The 21,871-nt window shown below is 45.1% G+C and overlaps 2 protein-coding genes across 2 annotated transcripts in view; both read left to right on the forward strand.

The window, feature by feature from the left end:
• The first annotated feature begins 203 nt into the window (after positions 1-203).
• On the forward strand, positions 204-7,220 carry TMEM35A (transmembrane protein 35A). The gene is made up of 2 exons (XM_051968364.1): positions 204-489; positions 5,151-7,220. Exons 1-2 carry the CDS (start codon positions 370-372, stop codon positions 5,523-5,525), a joined length of 495 nt encoding a protein of 164 aa, XP_051824324.1. The 5' UTR covers positions 204-369; the 3' UTR covers positions 5,526-7,220.
• Positions 7,221-16,688: 9,468 nt separating this feature from the next.
• The window catches only part of CENPI (centromere protein I), a 54,269-nt gene continuing 49,086 nt past the window's right edge, over positions 16,689-21,871 (forward strand). The window contains exons 1-3 of the mRNA XM_051967996.1: positions 16,689-16,764; positions 20,228-20,412; positions 21,261-21,398. Coding sequence (XP_051823956.1) covers positions 16,709-16,764; positions 20,228-20,412; positions 21,261-21,398 — 379 coding nt within the window. The 5' untranslated portion in view covers positions 16,689-16,708. The remainder of the gene's footprint in view (positions 16,765-20,227; positions 20,413-21,260; positions 21,399-21,871) is intronic.

Consider the following 21,871-nt stretch of genomic DNA (forward strand, 5'->3'; position numbering starts at 1 on the left):
AAAATGGCAGAGAGAGGGATCTCAGCCCAGGGCTCGGGTGTGCTCGGCAGCTCCCCCCTCGCCCACTCCACCCACCGTCCTTAGAGAAAACGGTCCAGACCAGGGCTGGCGTTCTGTCCTGACTCCCGTGCTGGGTGGGGCATTAGGACCCAGCACCCGAGGTAGTGGAATCTCCAGCTCTCGTGTTTCTCCCTGGCTCCCTCCTCTCTTTGTCATCCTCCCAGCAGCCTAGCAGACTGCTGCTGCTGCTTGTGCTGGCTGGGCAGCTTCCCTCCTGCCTCCACCCCTCCGGTGGTTACTGCCTGGCTCGGGGCCAGCCGGGGAGCCCAAAGAGAAAGGATCCGGGAGGATCTGCCCCTCCTGTCCCAGATGGCCTCCCCCAGGACCGTGACCATCGTGGCCCTCTCCGTGGCTCTGGGACTCTTCTTTGTCTTCATGGGGACCATCAAGTTGACCCCCAGACTCAGCAAGGATGCCTACAGTGAGATGGTAAATGTGGGCACTGGGGGCTCCTGAGGGGCATGCTGCTTGGCGGTGGGCAGCGGGGGCACCCTATCCCTCCCCTCTCACCGTCCCCATCCCTGAAATGTCACCTTCTTCCCTTCTCCCCAACAACTTTGCAGCAGGAATAGCCGTGCAAGGGGAATTTCATTTGGGAGCTCCTCCGGAGGGCTTGAATGCTGCAGGGGGGAGGGGCCACCAACCCCGGGTCCTCCGTACGCTGAGACTGGGATGCTCTGCTCTGGGAAGCACCTGAGCCGGGAGTCCCGGCCGGGGCCAAACAGCCCCTCTTTCCCCGACCGGAGAGCTCCGGGAACCGGTGAGGAAACCCGGCTCCTGAGGGATGGAGCCCGAGAGTTCATCTGTGAGGGGAAGAGACCAGCGGCGGCAGGTCCGCTCCTTCGGGGTTAGGACGGGGCCAGACGCCGGTCCGGGGAGCAAATGGGGTCAGTGGGCTCTGGCGGCCGGGGACGGGCCCCTGGGTGCCGCTTCTGGGGTCGGCGGGGCCTGGCGGAGAGCTCACTTAGCCAGCTCCCGGGGCTGGAGGCTAATTGGCAGAGCCTGCTTCTGTCTCCGCTCTGACAGCCGGCCGCTGACTTTCTTTCCCCGGGTGCCAGAGGCCAGGGCTCTTGCAGGCTCTGCACAGGGAATGGGCACGGGGGGCAGGCTGGCCAGCGTCTGCCACTCCGGAGGTTGGCTGGCTCTTCCTAAGGGAGTGCTGGGGGACCCGCTAGGATCCTTCAGTGCACCAGGAAATGCCATGGAAGTTTCTAGGCTTTTCTGGCTTCTTCTCCCAGCACCTGCCTCTCAGTCCCCTTCTCATCCCAACTCAGGCTGGCTGGCCCCCGCACCTGACTGCTCCAATCGGAGCCCCAGCTCCCAGAGGGTGGGGTTGGGTGGGGGGGGCATGCAGCTTAGGCTGGGAACTGGGGAAAGGGAGGAAAAAAGACAGAAGCGGAGATTTTTTTTTTCACCTGGGGCAAAACCAGTTGGGGGGGGTGGTGGAGCGGCAGCATCCACATTAAAGATGGCCAACTGTGGGTACGGTCCATCCCCCCTCCATCCTCCACAGCTCACAGCCCCCACTCCCTTTCCCTCTCCTGGGGCCCAGCTTCTCCAGCCAATAGGGAAGGGACAGCAGTCTCTAGACTACCAGAAGTAGGAAGCGCACCCCACCCCCAATATTAGTGCCTGAGCAAAGCCCTGGCTGCTGCCCTGCCCTAGTTCTGCCTCTGGCTGGGGGGCTGAAAAGAATTTCTCCCCGTATTCAGGGAGGGAAGTAGCTTTGGGGGAGCCTAGCACACATTCTCTGGAGGACTCCTTCAGAGCCCCCGCAGACGAACGACACTAATGAATTTGAGGGCATCCAATGACATTTTGGTCGGTGATTCGGAATAAACCACATCACACCTGAGCCCATCCTATCGTAGGGTCGCGCCCGAGATCTGCCTCTGTTGTGGGGGCTAAGCAAGCGTGGGACGGGCTAGAGAGAGGGCTCCCGGTCATCTCTAATGGTGTCTGGGGTTCGAGGCCACGGCCGGCAGCTGAAGAACTGGGGAAATTACAGGGACTTTCCTCTCTCCCAAGCCCAATCTTTATACAAGGGACTGGCCAATAGCAAGAAGCAAAGCGGCTCATTTGGGAGGGATCGCGACGACCCTGTGCCAAAGCATTACAAACGCCCCCCCCCCAGCGTGACTTAGCCAGTGGAGAACACAGGTATCCCCATGCCCACCACGGAGATGAGGCTGAAGATCACAGCCGTCGGAAGACTTGGCCACATTATATAACTAGTAAGTGCCAGGGACAGCCAGCTAGTCAGGCTGGAGACATGGCCACGATTTCATCAGACTGGCCCCCGTGCCCTGGCCTTGCCGCCACCTCCCCTCTACCTCTTTGTAAATGGAAACGCTTGTGTGGAGGGCCTTGCCCACTGCCACCCAGCTCATCACTCAGATCCCGGCTTCCCCTTATGTCGCTAGAATTTCTTCTCCCTCTCAGCCCCTGAAGCACTTTAGTCCACGGGATGCCACCTAGCTTCCCTCTGAACCCTTTGAAATTCACCTTCCCGAAATCCAGGGGTCCCCTGGCAGGTTCTCTCTACATTTCCTTCCCTTCTTGATCCCTACGGAGATTCATAGCTAGCACTGCCACTTGCTGCTCGTGTGGCTGAGCCACCTCTGTGCCTTAGTTTCCTCCTTTCTGCCTTATTTCAGAAGGGTCTCGTAGGGATCAACTTAGAGAGGGGACCCCAAAAGTGCTTTGAAAACCGTCGGGCTCCAGACAAACAGAAGGCATTATCGTTAGGAACGTGGCCAGAAACCCTCTCCCGTTCGCTGGCTTTCACAGACAGGACCCTCTAGAAAATCCCAGCAGCTCAGAGCCAGAAAGGGACTTAGGGGGCCACCTAGTGCAACATGCCTTTCATTAGACAACCTTACTGGAGACCAGGACACTGTGAAGGAGTGGAAAAGTGAAATGATCTATTACTGGAAAAGGCACGCAAGCTCATTATTTCCCAAAACAAATAGTAACAAGAAATAGGCTAATCAAAGCGTTGCCTAGAAGACGCTATTAGACATTTACTTCACAGGAGATAGGCACAGTTTGCGGATGGCGTTTCTTGGTGATTTCAACTAAATTTCTAAAGGATCGAACGAGATAAGACACAGCAGCCTTTGTAACCTTTAAAGCACTCTAGAAACGCGCGCTATTAGTGATGAGAAGAACGACAGCGATATGTTGGTAGATGCTCGGAAAGCTTACTCTCTGGAGCAGTTTAAACATTTCCCAGACAAACTCCTTGACACCATTCGTTTGGCAAATAATTTCAATCTTTATGGACACCACAAAGGCAAAGCGCAACCAAAAAGTTCTCGTCCGAATTATCTCAAGTTCCTCGTCAGGTAATTCCCGATGATACTGTTATCATTCCATACTACTACACCTTTATTGTTCTCTTTTAATTTTCAGGAGAATAAGGGTTGTGAGGAATCCCAGTGTTGTGTGAATCTGGCAGCTGGCACACTAACACATTTTGGAGACTAAGTACAACTTTTAGGGGTCACGGGAAGATAGATTTCCAAATGAAAGGGCCTCAGAAGCCTTGTTTTGAAATTGAGAAAACTGAGAGCCCAGAGAGAGATGAAATCGCTTGCCTAAAGTCACACCTTAAGGTTCTAAGTGGCACAGAGTGCATTTGTACGCAGGACCTTGGATTAATTTGCTACCTCCCTGAAAATGGTTTACAAGGATCAGTTTAACAAATGGTAATCAGGTATCCTGTACCATAGTGCCATATTCTCTACTTTGCCTACTCTTGTGACAGAAAGGATTTCAGAATGCTTAGCCACTACACACACACACACACACACACACACACACACACACACACACACTTCTCTCTCACATGCACATACATTCTCTCATAAACTCTTACTTTCTCACATACTCATATTTTCACACATATACACCCATACTTCTCATACCCACTCTCATACTTTTTCACATACATTCATACTCTTACACACACAATTCATACTTTCTCACACACATTCATATTCTTACACACACATACTCATACTTTCTTACACACACATACTCATACTTTCTCACACACATTTATACTCTTACACACACACACTCATACTTTCTCACACACATTCATACTCTTACACACACACACACTCATACTTTCTCACAAACATTCATACTCTTATTCACACACACTTATACTTTCTCACATACATTCATATTCTTATACATACACATTCATACCTTCTCACACACATTCATACTCTTACACACAAACTCATACTGTCTCACATACATTCATACCCTTACACACACTCACTCATACTTTCTCATATACATTCTTACTCTTACACACACAATTCATACTTTCACATATACATTCATACTCTTATACACACACACTCATATTTTCTCACATACATTCATACTCTTATACACACTCATACTCTTTCTGCTCATACTCTTTCTCACATACATTCATAATCTTACACACACACACTCATACTCTTTCTCACATACAGTCATACTCTTACACACATACCCCCATCTCTTTCTCACAGACACATTCATTCTCTCTCTCACACACACATAAGCACAAATGCATGCCTATATATACCTCCCTCCATTGATACAAAATTTGGAAATTGGTTTGCAACTTGTAATCTTGGGTAAGACTTCTTAAACTTTTTCTACCCAAGAAATGTTTATGGGTACATAGGTATGTAAAACAGATATTCAAATCAAACAATTCCTGATAAGAGATCCTAATTGTGTATCCCCCATGTGGCACCGTAACACCCAGTTTCAGAAACCTTCTTCACTGTGATCACACAGCCAGCGTGTGTCAAAAGTAGGACTCTGACAGCAGATATTCCCAAGTATTCCTGACTGCAAGGTTGATCTTCATAATCCATCATGCTGCCCTTTCTTCTAGTCAATCTACTGTCAACTTTATTTTAGTTACAATGCTTTTATTTGGAAGGCAGGGTGGGGAGATGGGAAATAGGAGCCAAGCTTGTGTGGCAGTGGATTCGTGTTTGGATGGCACTTTTCTCCATTCCCGTGTCATAGTCCAGGTTTGCTACAGTGGCTGCCTTCTGATTTTCCCATTCCAGAAACGTGCCTACAAGAGTTATGTCCGGGCCCTGCCGCTACTGAAAAAAATGGGTGTGACTTCCATCGCTCTGCGAAAAAGCATCGGAACCCTGGAAGTGATCTGTGGCATTATCATGACCGTGGTCCCCGGCCGTCCCAAAGATGTTGCCAATTTCTTCCTCCTTTTGTTGGTCTTGGTTGTGCTCTTCTTCCACCAGCTGGTCGGTGATCCCCTCAAGCGATACGCTCACGCCCTGGTCTTCGGGATCTTGCTCACCTGCCGCCTGCTGATTGCCCGCCAGCCTGAGGAACAGCTTATTGAGCGGAAGGCCTCCTCCAGGGCCGGTGAGGGGCAGGGTGCCCCCCACAAGAAGGTCAAGGTCAAAGTGTCATAAGGAAGCTGCCCTACATGGTGGACCTTCCAGGCAGCTCCCTCTGAGTAGCCCAGGAAGATCTCAGTGCATTCTGTTCCTTTTTGTTTCTTAATTAATTGCTTTTGTGGAAAAGGGGGACCTAAAATGCCACATAATGGTCCTCATGTTTGTGTTTCCCTATTCCCCACATTTAGCTCCTGACCTGACCATAGACCCACCATCTTTTATCATTCCTCCATCTGGTTGCATGGACATGTGTGTAAGATTACTTCTCAGGTGTTTGTGTGGCAAAGATTCCAGCAAGTACTGTTTGTGGGGGAACAGTGTACGTGTGGAGATGCGTGCCTGATTTACATGTGTATAGATGGAAGTGCGTGAGGACAAGGCTTTGGTCTCAGCCGAATCCTCTACAGATAATCCTCACTTTGCGCCGGGTGCATTCTAGCAAAGGTCGAGACACGGCGAGATGGCCGCCCCCCCACGTGGTGACGGACATCGCACAGCACTTTCCCCATTTGGCTGACTCTGGATTCTTTCTTCTGCCACCCGTCCTCATTCCCTAACTCCCCGATCTCCCCATGGTCCAGGAATGACTTCTCTAGCTAGAAATCCCCTGGTATTACAATTGGACCTCAGATGATTTGGTTCTTCCCTTTGGGCTTTAACATCACATCTTCCCAGCAGGGGCTTTTAAGCGATCTTGCCCCCAAACATAATTCTGTCAATCAGAAGTGTTGGACGATGTAAAATGAATCGGCTTCCTCCCTCATCCACTGTGTAAATCGGAAAGCCTAAATAGCGAGTGACCTTAGAACAAGGGGGCCTTGAGATCAACAGAAAATCTGATCCTGACATAATGGACAAATGAGAGATCTGTAGACTGAGAGCTGGAATGGATGGATGTTAGCGATTCTCCATTCTAAGCCCCTTATTTGACAGATGAGGAAACTGAGTTGAGGCCCTGTAAGTTCAAATGATCCGTCTAAACTCATACAACTCTGAATTAAGTGACAGAGCTGGGATCTGGCCCTGGTCCTTCGGATCCAAATTCCATTCTTTCTGTTGTACCACTCTGCCCCCGTTCAGACCCTCTGAGCCCAAATGATTCCAGAGTCGCCAACGCACCCGAGCGGTCAACTTTTCTCCAGACACTGTCGTCTGATCTTCCTAATCCCAAAGCTGCCTTGCTTCAAGCTTCCTCAGCCACCAATCAGGACTTTGCTTCTACTCTGCTCTGCTCTTGTAGCTGAGCGGGCAAGAGGTGAGCCTGTTAGATGTCTGTGCACCTCAAGCCCCAGCTGTGCTATTTCCCAGCTCGTCCCCAAAGTGCCCAAGCGAAGCTATAACTTCTTGCCAAACATAAGCTCCCTTCTTACTGATTTTGCACTGAGGTTAAACTGGGTCCAGGTTTGTGACTAGGAGCGGTGTCCTGACCCATCCCTACATCTGTATCTCTCTTCACTAGAAAGGGGGAGTGTTTGAAAAAATGATGATCGAGCTGAGCAGTCCAAGGAATTGCTTCCTTTGATAGAAACTGCTGCTCTGTTGGATGTTGGCAAACCAGTTTTGTTTTCGATGGTTTGGGGGTTGTTGTGCCAGGCAAAGGGAAGAATGGGATTGTCATTTTGGAAAAAGCATCACCATTCTTGGTAAATGGCTCCCTTCCCTCTCCCCTTTTTGTCTCATTCTTTCCAAATAAACTTTTAGACATTTGAAGGAGACTGTCTGGGCTAAATTCAATTTCTGAAAGAAATGGCCATCTTCAAGGATTCCAGCTCTTCTGTGACACACCTCTAAGGAGGAAGGAGAATCATTTCATATCATATGAGGTTATATAATTCCCCTTCGATTAGCTCTTTGTGCCAACTGAAAATTTCAGTCTGCCACCTTGAGGAAGTTCAACCATTACAAAAGTATTCAGATCTTCTAGAGATAATATGTGTAAAAGCACCTCATGAGCAGAACAACAACATCTGGGGAGCAGGGGTTTGTCCAGTCGGGCAGAAGGCAAAAACCCCACAAAGTACGTGCTCTTAAGGAGCTTGCCTTCTAGCAGGAGAGATGACATGTACAGATGCACATAAATACAACATATATGGAAAATACTAAGAGCCAGGTGGGCCACTTCTCCCCTTCAGGGTTTTATGGGTGTCCTGAGGGGCTGGGGAAACTTCTCTCCATCCATCTTGGATGAGTCCCCATATGCAACACAGTCCTGTGGCCTAACTCTCTGGAACAAGGCCAGCTGAATCTACCCCTCAGTATTCTAGGGAGACCCTGAAAGGTTTGGGGATATCTTTGCTGCCACTAGGCTGGAGCTCCCACCTGTTGTTCCCTCCCCCACTCTCTTTGGTACCAGTGAATAGTGCTCTAGTTCCATTTACTAAAGGAAATTTCATTTGAAGACATGTAATAATAAAAGTATAAATGTTTCCCTTTGTCCTTGTCTTCCAAAGAGAACGGGTTCAAACTTCGTTCAGTTCCTATTGAACGGTACCACCAACTTCATGTCCACATAGAATATGAGTTTGGGACAAGTCCTCGTTCCACATAGCACTGAGCTAGGTTCTAAAGGTCCCACTTCTCGTCCAAAGTCCCCTCTTGCTCCTTGTCATGCCACATGAAAATGGAAAGGCAGCGAAGGGCTGTGTTATGAAGAACTTTGGATGCCAAACAGAGGATTTTGTATTTGACTGCGGAAATAATACTGAGACACTGGAGTTTGCTGAACAGAGGATCATACGGTCACTTCTGTTTGATAAAAACCACTTTGGCAGGCAAGGGGGAAAAGGTCTGGAGTGGGGCGAGAGTTGAGGTAGGGAGACAAATCGAGAGACTACTGCAGGAGAGGGCTTGAACTGTGGTGGTAACTGGGTGAATAGAAAGAAGGGAATAAATATGAGACACATTGTAAAAAGAGAGATGACAAGAACTGGTAATTACTGGCTATATGGAGTGAGAATGAGGAAGAAAGGGAGACACCAAGGTTGTAAGCTTAGACAGAGAAGGATTTCTTTTTATGTTTGTTTATTTTATTTTTGTTATAGCTTTTTATTTACAAGATACATGCATGGATAATTTTTCAGCATTGACAATTACAAAACCTTTTGTTCTAACTTTTCCCCTCCTTCCCCTTACCCCCTCCCCCAGATGGCAGGTTGACCAATACATGTTAGATGTGTTAAAGTAAATACAATACATGTATACGTGTCCAAACAGTTATTTTGCTGTACAAAAAGAATCGGACTTTGAAATAGTGTACCATTAGCCTGTGAAGGAAATCAAAAATGCAGGCAGACAAAAATAGTGGGATTGGGAATTCTACGTAGTGGTTCACAGTCATCTCCCAGAGTTCTTTCGCTGGGTGTAGCTGGTTCAGTTCATTACTGCTCTATAGGAACTGATTTGGTTTATCTCATTGTTGAGGAGAGCCACGTCCATCAGGATTGATCATCATATAGTATTGTTGTTGAAGTGTATAATGATCTCCTGGTCCTGCTCCTTTCACTCAGCATCAATTCGTGTAAGTCTCTCCAGGCCTTTCTGGAATCATCCTGCTGGTCATTTCTTACAGAAAAATAATATTCCATAACATTCATATACCACAATTTGTTCAGCCATTCTCCAGTTGATGGGCATCCACTCCGTTTCCAGTTTCTGGCCACTACAAACAGGGCTGCCACAAACATTTTGGCACATACAGATTGCTTTGCCTCCTTTAAGATCTCTTTGGGATATAAGCCCAGTAGTAGCACTGCTGGATCAAAGGGTATGCACAGTTTGATAACTTTTTGAGCATAGTTCCAAATTGCAGAGGACTTCTTCAGTTTTTTTCACTCACAACCCTTTTCACTCAAGAAATTTTTACGTGACCCCAGGTATATAGGTATAGAAAATAGGGATACAAGTCAACATTTACTGATAATAAATCAGAATTCCGTGACCCCCACATTCAGTTACAAAATCCCCCATTGGGTTTGGAAACCACAGTTTATGAAACTGGGGCTTAGATGACCAGGAGAATGCTCCTGGTGATAACAGAGAAGCTGGAAAAAGGGAGTGTTTAGGAGGAAATATGAGTTCTATTTAGCCAACAGTGAGTTTGAGATGTTTAAGAGGTCCAAAAAGCAGTTGGAGACAGGGGATGGGAACTCAGGAAACAGATGAAGGTTGGATGCATAGATATGAGACTCGCCTATAAAGAGATGATCAGGAAACTCATGGAAGCTGATGTCACTCAATAAGGTAGTACAGACCAAGGGTTCTTAATTTGGGGTTTATACCGACTTAAAGAAATAAGCAATATGCATTTTCTAAGTGTTTACTATGTGCTAGGCACTGTGGGTAAATACCAGAGATACAAATATGAACAAATGGAAAGGTGGTCCCCTGCTGTCAAATAATTTAAATTCTAGTGGGAGAAGAAAATGTATAAAAGAGAGCTGAAAAGCAGGTTTGAGTGAGGGGGGAGACACCCATGTGGAGCTCTAGCGGCAAAGTTCTGCTAAAAGCACAGCCGGAGGAGAGTTAAAGCATGTCCAACCTGGGCCTCTTCCCAAAACACAGGTCCCTTGAAGGAACTCACTTTTAAGAAAGAGTGCCACCATGATAGAGGGAATGTTCCAAGCTGAGGTGGTCCCTCTCAGGTACCGAGGGAAGTGCCAAGGTGGGAAGGGAAGTGAATTACAGTGGCAAAGTCCAGAGAGTTAGAAGCACAGTTAGGACAGAAAAATGACTTGAAGAGCTAATTACCTGACTGCTTTATGGCCCCAAGAAGCCTGCTTGTGGAGAGAATAAATGCAACTCTTTCTTCCCTGATCCCTAATCTAAATAAAGACTAAATTGAAGGCTGAGGTTCAAATTGTGCCCCCTCAGAGTTGGAAATCTGTTGAAGAGGCCGATGCCTGACATAATGCCTCCTCCAGGGCTATTTCCATAACTCCCGCTCACGTTAGCAGACCGGGTCCTCTACTTCTCTGTTCCTCACAAGGCCTTCCTGGTGGGCTTCCCACTTATTATCGGCCAGTAGCCATAAGTAGTTTTAAGAGAAAAGGTAATTGACTGAGCTGGTAGAGCAAGAGTAGTTAGTACAAAGACCAGACCCCTAAAAGTCTGGGGCCTATTCTCCCATAAACATACACAGGATCCATGGGGAGAGTGTGGATGGGCTTAGAAATCCAATAGCGATAAGGTACACACTGGAGAGAACAAATCTGGACATGGGGTGACTCGAGATCCCTACATTTCTCCCTCTATAAAGTTCTCACGTGAACAAACTCTTAGACCTCAGAGGTGTTCCCACGGAGTTCTCTGGCCAACTTTCCTCAGTGTCTCCTTTGCTCTTGGCATGGCTTGCAGTTCCTGATATGGCTGCTGCCATCAGCCAGCGTTGCAAAGGGACACTGCTGGAGTAGACACTGATGTTGAGATCACTCACTCTTTGGATCTTAATAACTTCCCCAGATTGTCCTTTGGTCATGGAGACCAGGTAGGTGGGGCACGGCAAGAGGAGGGAGGGTATAGGCTCCTCCTCCTTTCCCAGGCTGCCCCCTGGTACAGATGTGAGGGGTGGCCTCCCCGGCTATTCCTGAAGCTTGCCTGGTTGGAGGGCTCTAGGCTAAATACCCCCCCCCCCCTACTTCTGTCTGATTCTTTCAGCTCGTCCCAAAATAGTTCCTGTGTGGCAGCAGCTGTGCTGGTCCAGTGATCCAAATACTTCATACTTCTCAGACCCATCAAGGTTCTGAGATTTTAAGACCTCAGAGACCATCTAATGTAACTACTGCAAAGGAGGAAACTGAGTCCCACAGAGAATTAACTCATTTAAGGTCTGAGAGGTAAGACGAGGCAGAGCCAGCATTCACAACCAGTGCCTGATTCCAAAATGCGTCACTCTTTCCCCTCCTCAGGACCCCTTTTCTCTTTCTGCCAACAGCGGGTCTGTATCCAAGCTCACTTTCTGGTTCAGATACATCACTTTCCTATCCCGGCCCAGCCCACCCCTCCCATGTCACAAAGCTGTATTTACCGAGAGCCAGTTACTTGCAAGCTGCTGATAGAACAGATGTTTCCACATCTTAGCCTCGGCTTAGTGGATTCCCGTGCCCAGAAAGCTGAACCCCCTCTCTAATGAGGAGGCAGACCCAGCCTCCACTTCCTTTGATTTGGCTCAGTAATTATTTACACAGCGCCTACTAGTATCTTCCAGGTAGGTGCTGTATTAGGCTCTGGGAATAAAAAGGCAAATACCAAATAGCCCTTAACCTAAAGGGGCTTATATTGGAATGGAGGCAAACAACCGGTACAGGGATGAAGAAATACAAAATAAAGAAAAATAAATATAGCACATTCAGAGGGAAGGGGCCACAGCAGCAGCTGACAGGGGGGTGGGGAATCAAGAAAGGCTTCATATAAAGGTGATCTATGTGGCCACAAGGACCGTCTGTACATAGAGACACAGGGGCCACACGAATCTAGATGAGGTGAGCTTTAACTTAGCTCTTAGAAGAGGAAGAACCCCAAGGACAACATCTGCCCTGCCAGGATGCTTCCTAGGGGTTGGAAGGCAGTCCCCTGGAACATCTCTCCGGGGAGCCATTACCTTCAATTTCTGAGAAATACTGAGCTAGAATGAACTCTCTTCCTCTTTCAAATATTGGAAATCTAGGGGAGATAAGAAGTTCAGAATAAAATGGTATATATTTAAGTTTCTTCCCATCAAACAACGGTTCCACAACAGACCATCACAAATGGCGAATATGAGTAAACTAGTTTATCTAAGCAAAACAGCAAATAGAAATCGGAGAAATTCTACAGATTAGAATACAAGACTTAATGAGTTCTTTAGCTGGGAATAAGAGAAAAAAATCTCAGCTCAAATCAAGAGAATGCATCATATCCCAGAGAAGGGTCCGCGTTTGACAAGTTTTAGAATATCAAGCAAGAACAGTGACAGGATGGGGATGGGCCAATTTACTGAGTCTCTCTGCCATGCTAAAGTTGGATACTACCTCCACTGTTCTCCACCAAGAATATCTCTAGAGTCAACTCACTAAGTCTCTCAAACAGATCTGCAGCACAAAAGTGTGCTTGGAGCTTTGGCCGAAGCCAGATTACATAAAGATGACATTTGAAGAAAAATTCCATTTCATTTTATTTTCACTTCCAGACTATCTCCCTCAACGGATCCCTTCCCCACCTATTGAGCAGGCAAGAAATATAAAACCTACTACAAATATGTAATCATGTAAAACAAATTTCCACATAAGCCATGTTTCAAAAAGAAAAAGAAAAAATATGCTTCAGCTGCACTTGGAGTCCATGAATAACATGTTTCATCATGAATCCTTTGGAATTGTGGACAGTCACTATGTTGATCAGAGTAAATCTTTTCACCATTGACTATTTTTATAATATTGCTATCCTTGTGTACGCTGTTTTCCTGATTCTGTCCAATTCTCAATAAAGGTGATATTTGGGACAGCTAGGTAGTGCAATGGATAGAGCACCAGCTCTATCTGACCTCAGACACTTAACACTTCCTAACTGTGTGACTCTGGGCAAGTCATTTAACTCCACTTACCTCAACAACAAAAGATAAAATTAAATAAAAATTTAAAAAATAAATCAAGTTGACATTTGAACTGAACATTGAAGGGAATTAAGCATTGAAGGAAGAGGCCCCGGTGAGAAAGGAGTACGTTCCAGGTGTGGGAGACAATGTGTACAAAGGCTGGGAAAGGGAGTTCTGTCTGTGAGGAACAGAAAAGTTAGGTTGTAAAGTGTGAGAAAGGGGTAATGGGTAACAAGCCTGGAGAAGGGCCAAATGGAGGAGCAAATAGATTTGCTCCAGGATGTAATAGTTTACTGAGAGGAGTGATAAATTTAAGGAAAATCATTTTGGCTCCCATGCAGAAGATAGATTAGAGGTAGAAAAAAGGAAGCACAGAGACTAACTGGAAAGTGATAGCAAGAGTTGTAGGATAAAGATGATATTAGTTAGCACATATCCCACTTTAAGGTTTACGAAATGCTATACACGTTAATTCATTCGATCTTCACGATGACCCTGAGAATTAGGTGCTAATATTGTCCCCATAGGACAGGATAGGAAAACAGGTATAAAGAAGTTAAATGACTTGTCCAGTGCCACACAACTAAGTTCCTGAAGCAGAATTTGAACTTGGACAATCCTGAGGCTATAGACTAGCAATAATCTATAGATTACTGTGTTACCTGTATGTTATAAACATTGTTACAGAGGCCTTTGGATTTTAGTCAATCAAAAAATATTTAAGCAACTACTTTCCGCCAGGCACTGTCTTGGACACAATTACAAAGGCTGAGACGAGTTCTACCTTCAAGACTCTCATATTTTTAAATTTTTATTTTGATTTTCAGTTCCAAATTCTTTCCTTCCTCTACCCTTTCCCCTAGCCATCGAGAAGGCAAGGATCACAATACACATTTGAAGTGATGAAGAGTTTATTTCTGCACTAGTCATATTCCAAAAGGAAAAATAAAACCCCAGGAATATATACTTCTTTCAATCTCCACTAAGTCCTTCAGGTTCTCTATGTGGAGTGAGTGGCACTTTTGCATTAGGAGTCCTTGAAAGTGTGAGGATCATTGTATTGATCAGAATGACCAAATCTTTCACTGTTGATTTTTGTGTTTTTTAGTCATGTCTGATTCTGTGGCCCCATTTAGAGTTTTCTTGGCAAAGACACTGAGTGGCTTGCCATTTCCTTCACCAGCTCATTTTCATTATGAGGAAACTGAGGCACACAGGGTTCAGTGACTTGGCTAATGCCACACAGCTAGTGTCTGAGGCCAGATCTGAACTCAGGGAGAGGAGTCTGACTCCAGGCCTGGCACTTTATCTGCTGTGCCACTTAGCTACCTGAACCAGATTGTGAAATATATTTTTTTAATATTTTATTTTATTTTATAATAACTTTATATTGACAGAACCCATGCCAGGGTAATTTTTTACAACATTATCCCTTGCACTCGCTTCTGTTCCGATTTTTCCCCTCCCTCCCTTTACCCCCTCCCCTAGATGGCAAGCAGCCTTATATATGTTAAATATGTTGCAGTATATCCTAGATACAATATATGTGTGCAGAACCGAGCAGTTCTCTTGTTGCACAGGGAGAATTGGATTCAGAAGGTAAAAATAACCCGGGAAGAAAAACAAAAATACAACTAACTGAATTTCAATTGATAAATGAGGGACAGAAGCAGCTACACCCAAAGAAAGAACACTGGGAAACGAATGTGAACTATTTGCATTTTTTTTGTTTTTCTTTCCAGGTTGTGAAATATGTTAAAAACTATACAGAGGTGTCTGTATTTTTATCTTGGAGACAAGGGGAAGTCATAGAGTTGACCCAGCAGGTGACAAGAAAACCTGTGCTTAGGGGAGATGTGTGCAGTGTGTAGGACTGACTGGTGTATCAAGAGTTGAGGCAGGCCACTGATTAGGATTCATGATGTGAGCAAGAGGAAAAAGAGGGTCTGAACTAAGGTAGTGGCTCTGTGAATGGAGAGAAGGGGTTGGATGTTAGTCGTATTAGGAAGTTTTAAACAGCACGATTTGGCAATTCATTAGATATGGGCGAGGGAGGGAGAGGGGTCCAGGTGAATACTGAGATCATGAACCTGGGAGGCTGGCAGGATGATGATGCCCCCAACAGAAATAGAATCTTGAAAGAGAGTGGATTTGGGTGAGTTGGTAGAGATGAGTTCTGCTTTAGACATTCTGACTTTGAGGTGTTTCCCCAAGATCCAGTCTGAGGTATCCAACAGCCAATTTGTGCTGGATTTGCAGATCTATGTAGGAAGGATTGAACCCACGTGAACTCAACGGGGTTACGGAGAGTTGGTAATGCTCAGGGGAGAAGCTTAGGGGATTAGCTACAATTAGGGACCAAAGAAACCTGAGAAGGGGAGACGGATAGGAGAAACAGAGGATGAACGACGTCAAAGGCTACAGAGGGGTCCGGAAGGATGAGGATTGAAAAAACCCCACTAGACTTGGCATTTAAGAGATCATTGCTAACTTGGAAGGAACAGTTTCAGTTGAGTGATGACGTCAGAAGACTGACTGCTGAGGGCTTAGTACCCGAATACTGACAGTCTTTTCGAGGAGGAATATAGCTTGAAGGGATGGCAGGGGCCAGGGGCGGAGCATATTATTATCTTTATTGTTGTTGTTGTTATTGTCATAGAACTGTGGAGACGTGGGCTTTATATTTGTAGGTAGTAGGGAAGACTGGGGATGAGAGAGATAACTACTGGAAAATAAACCGGGAAAGGAATCATCGCGAGTGCGGCTACTAAACTCCCAAATGAATCAGGGGGAGTTTGCGCCAGGCCCATATTTTGAAAGCATTCGAAAAACCGCAGTCTGGAGGGCCGCAACCAATCAGAGTTAAGCTAGTTGAGCCTCAACCAATCAGAGACCAGAAACCGACCCATTCGGTGCCTTCTACGCAATGGGTCTCCAGCTTAGACTCGACTTCTACGCCTGCGTATGAGTCTACATTACCTAGGGAGCGCGCTCGCCGCTCGCTCCGCCCCTCGGAGGTCTCGGCTTGGACGTCCGGCCTTGCGCAGGGCGGGATTCACTTTCGAAAAGGAGAGTCGGCGCGGGAAGAGTTCTTGGGGCGGCCGGGGCTAGCACTTGGCCCTCAGGTGAGTTAGCCCTGGCTTCCCATTACCTGTTGCAGGAGAGGGGGGAGGGGACTTACTGAGGAAGGGGCCGGGACCGGGGCGGGGGCGGCCGCGAGGACGGCCGCGGGAGCGGACTGGGATAGGGTTCCTCTCCCCGCACTAACCCCCCCACCTCATCCCGTGCGCGAGGACGTGCCTACGAGTCATGTGACCGTGACGCTCGCCCCGCCCCTGCACTCGCCCCGCCCTCGCGCTCGCGCTCGCTCCTCGAATCGAGTTGCTCTCTCCCGTGTGGCGCTCTTGAGCCGGTCTCCCAGCGCCCCCTGCTTCCCAGGCTGCTCAAGTCAGCCGGCGAAGGGCCACTTGAGTTAGAGTTGCTCTGCAGCCCTGCTCCCGGGAGAGTTTGGGCTTTGGAGACAAGGGAGCTCTGGCACTGAACCGCCCTCCACCCAACCGGTCCTCACACATGACTTTATCCTTTGTGTGTTTACTGTGTCCCTCCTATGGTCAGCCAGATAATACAGTAGATGGAGGACCGGGACAGAAGCCAGAAAGACTCCTCTTCGTCATCGTCTTCATCTTCGTAAGTTCAAATCTGGGTTTGGACACATTGGCTGTATGGCCCTAGTCAAGTCACTTCACCCCATTTGTTTCAGTTTCCTTTTCTATCCGATGAGCTGGAGAAGGAAATGACAAGCTACTCTGGTTTCTCTGGCAAGAAAATCTGAAATAGTGTCATAGAAACTCAGACATCACTGTTCTCTCACATTCCGTCTCTTTCTGAATCTTTGTCTGTCCCCCTTTCTCTCTTCTGGTTCTCCTATTCTCTCTCCCTCCCTCTTTCTTTTTCCATCTCTCTTCTCTCTCACTTGTACACACCAACACACCCACTCCTCTTATGATCCTGGTTGTCATTCCCCCACAACCCTCCGTTGAAGGTCCCTTTATCAATTATGTCATAGGGTTTGTGAGAAAAAAAAATGTGTTAACACAATGGTGTAGCTGTTGTGACTGCTTGAGAGAAGGGGTTGCTTTCTTTTTTTGTCATTTCATCTGTAGAACCTATCACAGAGTAGGTGCTTTTTTTTTTTAAACAAACACCTGTAGGAGCTTTCTTTAAAAAAGCACCTCTGTCTCTGACCCCAGTATAGAGTAGGTGCTTTCTTAAGCAAGCACTTGTAGGTGCCTTTTTTTTTCTTTTTTGCTGAGGCAATTGGGGTTAAGTGACTTGCCCAAGATCACACAGCTAGGATGTGTTAAGTGTCTGAGGTCAGATTTGAACTCAGGACCTTCTGACTTCAGGGCTGGTACTCTATCCACTACACCACCTAGCTGCTCCTGAGTAGGTGCTTTTTAAAACAAGCACCGGTGTCTCTGATCCTACTACAGAGTGGGTGCTTTTTTATACAAGTTTTCTGATTTAAAATCCAAGGTTTCTTCTGCCCACTCAGGAAAAATCTTATTTCCTCCTAGCCAAATATTGTACCTACAAAGTCCTTTTCAGTCTTAATTTTTTTCTTCTTCCATTTCTTCCAGTAGGTACTTTCTTAAAGAAGCATCTGTATCTCTGACCCCAGCACAGAGTAGGTCCTTTTTTAAGCAACCACCTGTCTAACCCCAGTACAGAGTAGGTGCTTTTTTATTTTATTATTTTGACTTTTTTTCTTAACACAGTTTTGTCTATTTTATTTAATCAAGATGTGAAAGGGCCACATCCATGACACTACTTATATTTTTTAGTAAAAAGGAATTAAATATTTTTTTCCAATGATCTTTTATAGAAGGAACATGGTTTACTTAATCTGCTTCAGAATATTAAGCTTAGTTGATATCTTATCCACTGACCTTATGCACCCCATCCACTCAGTTAGCAACTTAATTGCTTGTTTTCCCTCTGGACCTTATTTACTTATATTTCAGGAAAGGATCTTGTCAAAATCTTTTCAATAAGGGGTGATAAAAAGTTAAGATGATCGTAATAGGAACCTGAAGCTTGAAGAGCTTTATTGGCATACCCAAGATCATATGGCTAAAAAGTAGCAGAATTAGGATTCAAATCCATGATTTCTGGTTTAAAATCCAAGGTCTCTTCTGCCAGCTCAGGAAAAATTTTATTTCCTCCTAGCTAAATAATGTACCCACAAAGTCCTTTTCACTCTTAATTTTTTTCTTCTTTCATTTCTTCCAGTAGGTACTTTCTTAAACAAACACCTGTGCCTCTGAATCCAGCACAGAGTAGGTGCTTTTTTAAACAAGCCCCCATGTCTCTGACTCCAGCGCAGAAAAGGTGCTTTTTAAAAGAAGCATCTGTGTTTCTGACTCCAGCACAGAGTAGATGTTTTTTAAACAAGCACCTACGAGCACCTGTGTCTCTGATCCTAACATAGAGTAGGTGTTTTTTAAAACAAGCACCTATGGCTCTGACTCCAGCATAGAGAAGGTGCTTTTTATTTTTTTTTTTTATAATTATAACTTTTTATTGACAGAACGTATGCCTGGGAAATTTTTTACAACATTATCCCTTGTACTCATTTCTGTTCCGATTTTTCCCTTCCCTCCCTCCACTCCCTGCCCTAGATGGCAGGCAGTCTTATACATGTCAGATATGTTATAGTATATCCTAAATATATTATATGTGAGCAGAACCAAACAGTTCTCTTGTTGCACAGGAAGGATTGGATTCAGAAGGTAAATATAACCCAGGAAGAAAAACAAAAATGCAAACAGTTCACACTCATTTCCCAGTGTTCCTTCTCTGGGTGTAGCTGATTCTGGCCATCATTGATCAGTTGGAACTGAATTAGATCTTCTCTTTGTTGAAGATATCCACTTCCATCAGAATACGTCCTCATACAGTATCGTTGTTGAAGTGTATAATGCTCCTGGTTCTGCTCATTTCACTCAGCATCCGTTCATGTAAGTCTCTCCAAGCCTCTCTGTATTCATCCTGCTGGTCATTTCTTACAGAATAATAATATTCCATAACATTCATATACCACAATTTACCCAGCCATTCTCCCATGGATGGGCATCCATTCATTTTCCAGTTTCTAGTCACTACAAAAAGGGCTGCCACAAACATTTTGGCACATACAGGTCCTTTTCGAGAAGGCGCTTTTTAAAACAAGCACCCGACCCTCGCACAGAGTAGGTGCTTTTTAACAAAAGCTTGTTGAGTTGAATTGAATCAAATTGCCATCTTTGTGGCCCGAAACAAATCACTAGACACCATTTTGCCCAACTCTGAAAGGAAGTTAGACTAGATGACCCAAGCTCCTTTCCAACTCTAATAATAGATAGCATTTACATAGCTGTTTGATGTGCTTTAAGGAGGCTCCCTCATTTAATCCTCACAACAGTCCCATAAGATAGGTGCTATGTTATCTCCAATTTACAGATGAAGAAACTGAGGTTTACTAAGTGACTCAGGATTGCAAGCTGAGGAAGTATCAGAGGCAGAATTTGAACACAGGTCTTCTGGACAAGTCCCACTTTCTCTCAACTGAACCTTCTAGTTGCCTCTAAAACAATTATCTTAAATTCCTTGCCTGAATCTTTCTTTACCTATCTATAAAATGGAGGTCATGATCCTCATATTGCCTTTCTCATCCTTAAAACACAATTTAAATCTGAGTTCATGTCTGTTCTAAGGTCATGCAGTTATGCTAGTTGCCTATTGAGAAAACAAAGGATGTGGCTGTGTGAGACCACTCGGCCTGCTAATTTGGCTTTTTAACCAAGAAGTTTTACCTAAGTGGGTTGTGAGGGATTGTAGGCAAAAGGACATCTTTGAGAGTAAGTTCACTTCAGAACTGCATCATTGTAGTCGTGCCTGGCCTTCTGAGACGGCCTGCGCTGTTAACCAGCAGAAGGGCACTTCGGCTGATGAATAGGAATTCAATAGACTGACTTCTTTTCCTAAGTCTCTTGTAGATCATAAGCTTTTTGATATAGTTAACCTGTATTCTTTATTGGTGGAGGCTATCTTGTGATAATGAAAAGACCATTCCACTTTAACGGGTCACTGCACACTTGTTTCCCTATAGAACTTCTGTGATAATGTCTGCTCGGGAGACTAATTTATCACCAGTTATTCCTGTTATAAAAAACACTTCCTTGGTATGGAAAATGAGACGCAGTGACAGTGACTTAGAGCCCTTAATCCTGAGCAGTGACGACGAATCGGAAAATGATGACTATGAAGAGGGATATCTTCTTCATCAAGCGTTTGGTAGGTACCTATGAGCCATGTCTCCCTCCCCAACTGTCTCACCTTTTTTTTGTTGTCTTTTCTTTTTTGATGGCCTTAAGGCACTATATAGAAAACACCTTTAAATGAAGTCATTTCTAGTCTTCTGAAGTCATCGCTGTTTTTTCCAATAAATTATATAGATACACGATCGCTAGATTTGGAATACAAGGCCCAAGGCCATAACTCTGGTCCTACTACATTATTATCTGTGTGATCTTCTCTTTTGGGGACTTAAGTTTCTTCATCAGCAGAATAAAAGGTTGGACTGGATAATTTCTAAGGAACTTTTCAGCCCAATGATATAACTACCTCTTTCCATGTTGGTTTCAAATCAGAATTAAATTATTTTGTCATGATTGAAGACTTAAGACTTCTAGAAATTTGTGGGAGATTTTTATGGTCAAGTATTATTCTTGTCCTAGCGGTTAGTGCTGTCCTTGTTTCAGATATCACATAGCTAATAACTCCTTTTGTTGTCTTTTAAGATATCTTTTACTATACATTTTCCAAATTCTGTTGTAGTGAAAGTTAAATTTAGAATTCTTGAGCTTACAGGTATGACAGAGTTATAGTTTGTGAGAATAGAATTTGTTTACCAGTCAGGAGATCAAATGGATAAGGCTAAAGCCACCAACATTCTTAACTTTCCAGGGACAGAATATTTTCCCAGTTTAAAAGTATGGTTACTATAAAATAATACTAGAAATATAAGGAAGAAAAAAAATTATCGTTATGAGGCTAGCCTTATTAAGTGTTCCAGATTGTAACTTTGTTAAGAATGACTATTTGGAGTATAGTCTTCAGAGTTTCCCTTTCAATTTTTCTAGAGTACTTCCAAAATGTACACAAAAAAGGAGAAGTCATGGAGAAACACCTGCAGAATGTGGAAGATATCGCTTGGAAGTCTGGGTTAGCACCCGAAAACATTGACCTGCTGTTAGATGTGGCACTAAATGGCCCGTTTGGTATGTAGGGGTGAAGTCAACTCTTGGATCAGTTTCCTGAAGTTTGTGCTTTCTCAGTTTTGTAATATTGTGTTACTTCGATTGTATTTCAGCATTTTCTAATTTGTGATAAACTAGGCATCTCTAGTGTTGAACCTATAAAGTGAACATCAGTGTGTGTACCTATCTACCCCACCTCAGCCACACATAAAGGTAGTCACACCTTTGATCTTTTTAAATTTTTTTTATTTTTAAAGCTTTTTATTTTCAAACATATGCACGGATAATTTGACAACATTGCCCCTTGCATAGCCTTGTGTTTCAGATTTTCTCCTCCTTCCCCCCACCCCTCCCCTAGATGGCAAGCAATTCAAATAAATTATATTTTTGATCTTGCTGTCACCCACAAATGTCCTACTTTCACATTCTAGAATTCAGAAATCTATTTATCTGACCATAATCCATGGACTTTTCTCTTCTCCCTCTGCCTTTTT

Source organism: Antechinus flavipes, chromosome X, assembly GCF_016432865.1.
Source record: "Antechinus flavipes isolate AdamAnt ecotype Samford, QLD, Australia chromosome X, AdamAnt_v2, whole genome shotgun sequence".
Lineage (NCBI taxonomy): Eukaryota > Metazoa > Chordata > Mammalia > Dasyuromorphia > Dasyuridae > Antechinus > Antechinus flavipes.

Coding starts and splice junctions, on each gene's coding strand:
- TMEM35A (XM_051968364.1), top strand. CDS start 370: ATGGCCTCCCCCAGGACCGTGACCATCGTGGCCCTCTCCGTGGCTCTG. Junction 490..5,150: donor AGGATGCCTACAGTGAGATG/GTAAATGTGGGC, acceptor TTCCCATTCCAG/AAACGTGCCTACAAGAGTTA.